At 22.0% G+C, this 1,966-nt stretch overlaps 1 protein-coding gene across 1 annotated transcript in view; it reads left to right on the plus strand.

The window, feature by feature from the left end:
- LOAG_12879 (hypothetical protein) overlaps positions 1-1,060 on the plus strand; it is a gene marked incomplete at both ends in the record, with an annotated part of 5,476 nt that extends 4,416 nt beyond the window's left edge. The window contains one exon of the mRNA XM_020448606.1: positions 944-1,060. Within this exon, the coding sequence (XP_020301266.1) occupies positions 944-1,060 (117 nt within the window). The remainder of the gene's footprint in view (positions 1-943) is intronic.
- Positions 1,061-1,966: the final 906 nt, after the last annotated feature.

Consider the following 1,966-nt stretch of genomic DNA (forward strand, 5'->3'; position numbering starts at 1 on the left):
TCTTAATCATTTACTTCAAATGGCTAATATTGTCATCTATCTAATCTTAATCATTTATTTCGAATGGCTGATATTATCATGTATCTTAATCATTTACTTCAAATGGCTAATATTGTCATCTATCTAATCTTAATCATTTATTTCGAATGGCTGATATTATCATGTATCTTAATCATTTACTTCAAATGGCTAATATTATCATCTATCCAATCTAAATCATTTACTTGAAATGGCTAATATTATCATCTATCTAATCTTAATCATTTACTTTAACTGGTTAGTATTATCATTTATCTAATCTTAATCATTTAGTTGTGCTTATCTTGCAATTTACAAACTATTAAATGTTGATATTGAACTATCTAATCACAAAGATCTACTTCATAAATGAGAACCTTCACAATGATTCTAAGTCGTGCCAAAACTGTATTTATTAACTACAGGATAATTCAAACTTGCACTTACCTAGAATATTCAAGATGATTCTTGCTTTTAATTAACTAGAATATTCAGAATAATTCTAGCTTGTACTTAGTTAGAATATTCCGGACGATTCCAGTTTGTAACTAGCTAGAATATTCCGGACGATTCCAATTTGTAGCTAGTTAGAATATTCAGGACGATTCCAGCTTGTACTTAGCTAGCATATTCATGATGATTCTAGTTTTTTAAGAAAAGTTCTTTCTAGAATTTATTCATTATCATGGAATTTCATAATAAATTTGTTTTGTAATTAACAAAAATAATGGAAAACAAATTCATCACTTATTGTTTAAAAATGAATATTATTTATTAATTAATCACTTATTAACATTATTTTTGTACTATAAAATAAATTTTCTTTGTTTAGGTAATATTTCGAATTTCTATTAGATCTTTGTTTTAATCATTGTTTTCTTTGTTTTTTTTTCTCTCTTCACACTAATTAATTAATTATTTTTAGGTATTATCCTCATCCGAATTATACGCTCCAACAATAACACGTTTTGGTAATAATGATCGAATAGCAATTGGCTACTATGACGGATTGATACGTGTTAGTTTTTTGTTCCTAACATGAAATATTATTTTAATTAAGAATATTGTATTTTATGATTTTAATGTAATGAAAGGCTCAGGTTTATATGTGCAGTATTAGGCTAAATTAATCTAACGGTAATTTAATCAGTTAATCTTGTGACAAATTAATTAATTAATCCAACGGTAATTTAATCAATTAATCTTGTGACAAATCAATTAATTAATCTAACGATAATTTAATCAGTTAATCTTATGGTAATTTAATCAATCATAGTTTACTTATAAGAGGAATGATTAATTGATGATGAGTGTAAAAAGAAAAAATTGGAAAAATGAAATAATTAGGGATTACTAATACACATAACGAGACAAATGTATTTCTAAAAGTTCAATGAAAATCGGAGAATTTTATTACGATAAATTAAGCTATGCTTAAATATTTAAGCTAAATGCTTTTTCAATTAGCTAAGTTAATCGTATTATAATTAAGTTAAATTGATTATAATATAATTAAATGAATTATTTTTATAAGCTTAATGAGAAGTAATATTTGTGAATATTAATGATAGTACTTAATTGTTGTTAAAATGATTAATCTAATTTATAGTAAATTGCCAAAAAAAGAAAAAAAAAAGTGGAAATGAAAATTGACTTAATAACTGAATTCAAAAATATGTTATTATCACTTCTATAATGCTGTTTATCATAATATTTCTATATGCAAATTATGTAGCACATTAATTAAAAAATTATTAAATTAGAATTTTATTTTAAATAAATCAAAATGATGAATAAATATATATTACTTTTCATCACTGTTCATATTATTATTATAATTATTATTATAATTATAGTAATAATAATAATAATTATAATAATGATAATGATAATAATAAAAATAATAATAATAATAATAATAATAATAATTATTATTATTATTATTTTT

This window comes from Loa loa, assembly GCF_000183805.2.
Source record: "Loa loa unplaced genomic scaffold supercont3.638, whole genome shotgun sequence".
Lineage (NCBI taxonomy): Eukaryota > Metazoa > Nematoda > Chromadorea > Rhabditida > Onchocercidae > Loa > Loa loa.